The 598-nt window shown below is 40.0% G+C and overlaps 1 protein-coding gene across 3 annotated transcripts in view; it reads left to right on the top strand.

Annotated features, from left to right (window-relative positions):
* LOC118338139 (oxysterol-binding protein 1-like) overlaps window positions 1-598 on the top strand; it is a gene marked incomplete in the record, with an annotated part of 13,839 nt that overhangs the window by 5,792 nt on the left and 7,449 nt on the right. For all 3 annotated transcript variants that reach the window (XM_035675369.1, XM_035675367.1, XM_035675368.1), the window contains 1 exon segment: window positions 1-61. In XM_035675369.1, coding sequence (XP_035531262.1) covers window positions 1-61 — 61 coding nt within the window.

Here is a 598-nt window from a genome sequence, read left to right as displayed (position 1 = left end):
CAACCTGTGGAGTATCATGAAGAACTGTATTGGCAAAGAGCTGTCCAAAATCCCGATGCCTGTGAGTATTCGCTGCAGAGGTTATCGGTAACCAGTTTCACCTCCTCTTACCCAACCCTTCTGCTTCTTTCTTTATGTCTTTGTGTGGTGAGAAAGTATTCACTGTTAGATCTAATCCCATTAAGGTCATCTCAGGGCATTGTACTTCACCAGCACGCTCCTTTTGACATGCGTTCAATTGGAACAGTCTCCGATACAGGGCCGACAACATTCTGATGGAGTCATCTGCGTTTTTAAATAGCTCTTCTGAGAGTCAGTTATCAAGATAAATTTGTTTAATTGAGAACATCCAAGAATCTGTGATCTTTATTTAGTTTTCTGTTTTGTTTGTTATTGACTGCAACAGGCGACGCTATAGTGCGTATGAAAACAACAAGATAAAAAATGGAAACAAAATAGCACACAATACAAACAAGTTGTTGAAGCACGACGCTGGATAAAACTGCAGAACTCCAGTACTTCACTATAATGCTGCCTTATCACACATGATAAATATCCCTTACGGGATGAAGATATTGCACTTGGTCGTATTCTGATT

The sequence above is a fragment of the Morone saxatilis genome, unplaced genomic scaffold (genome assembly GCF_004916995.1).
Source record: "Morone saxatilis isolate NCDOM2014 unplaced genomic scaffold, NCSU_SB_2.0 Contig4, whole genome shotgun sequence".
NCBI classification, from domain to species: domain Eukaryota; kingdom Metazoa; phylum Chordata; class Actinopteri; family Moronidae; genus Morone; species Morone saxatilis.
The sequence above is the reverse complement of the archived record's forward strand: the minus strand, read 5'-3'. Positions and strand labels throughout refer to the sequence as shown.